The 707-nt window shown below is 40.7% G+C and overlaps 1 protein-coding gene across 1 annotated transcript in view; it reads left to right on the plus strand.

The window, feature by feature from the left end:
- The first annotated feature begins 331 nt into the window (after window positions 1-331).
- The window catches only part of PTGDR (prostaglandin D2 receptor), an 84,885-nt gene continuing 84,509 nt past the window's right edge, over window positions 332-707 (plus strand). The window contains exon 1 of the mRNA XM_073610377.1: window positions 332-707. This exon is cut by the window's right edge and continues 579 nt beyond it. Within this exon, the coding sequence (XP_073466478.1) occupies window positions 363-707 (345 nt within the window). The 5' untranslated portion in view covers window positions 332-362.

Consider the following 707-nt stretch of genomic DNA (forward strand, 5'->3'; position numbering starts at 1 on the left):
TTCAGCCCTGTCTATCATATAACATAAATACCACTTTCCGAGAGTAAACTCTAATTCATACTGTGGGAAGAATATGTTTTTAATGCCTGCCAGCTGTACTGTCTAAATATAAAATCAACATTTTATCTCACGCGTTCTCCTTCCTTGAGAACAACAATCAAATCCTCTAACTGTGGCTTCACATCTACAATATTACAGTTTTCAGAATGACCAACAAAACTCGTCTTGTTCATTTTACAACACTTCCCCTTTGTCAACTTCACTTTTTTTGGCTTTGATCCAGCCTGTTAGCAGAATAGGATACGCCTCGTTTAAGCTTATTTATTTTACATGTCGATAGCTTTTCTCCACCTCCTTTAGACATGCTAGAGCCATTCAGTCACTTCAAGAGCAAAACGTTTCAGACAGATGAGCTGTCCACTACTCGCAGACATTTTCTGCTGCCTCCTTTTGGCTGCAGGACAGATTTAACCACGGTGATGAATTTGCACATGGATTTCTATCCTTGTTCCAACAGCCTAGCTATCCAAGGTAGCTACTCTGTTTTACCGGGCATCCTGCTGTTTTCCGCTGGAGTCATAGGGAATGTCCTTGCCATTTTTATCCTATGGCAACACAAGCTTCGGGCAAATAAGAAAACCTCTGTTTTTTACATTTTGGTCACTGGTTTGACCATAACCAACCTGATGGGAAAATGCTTGGTCAGC

The sequence above is a fragment of the Aquarana catesbeiana genome, linkage group LG13, assembly GCF_042186555.1.
Source record: "Aquarana catesbeiana isolate 2022-GZ linkage group LG13, ASM4218655v1, whole genome shotgun sequence".
Classification (NCBI taxonomy): Eukaryota; Metazoa; Chordata; class Amphibia; order Anura; family Ranidae; genus Aquarana; species Aquarana catesbeiana.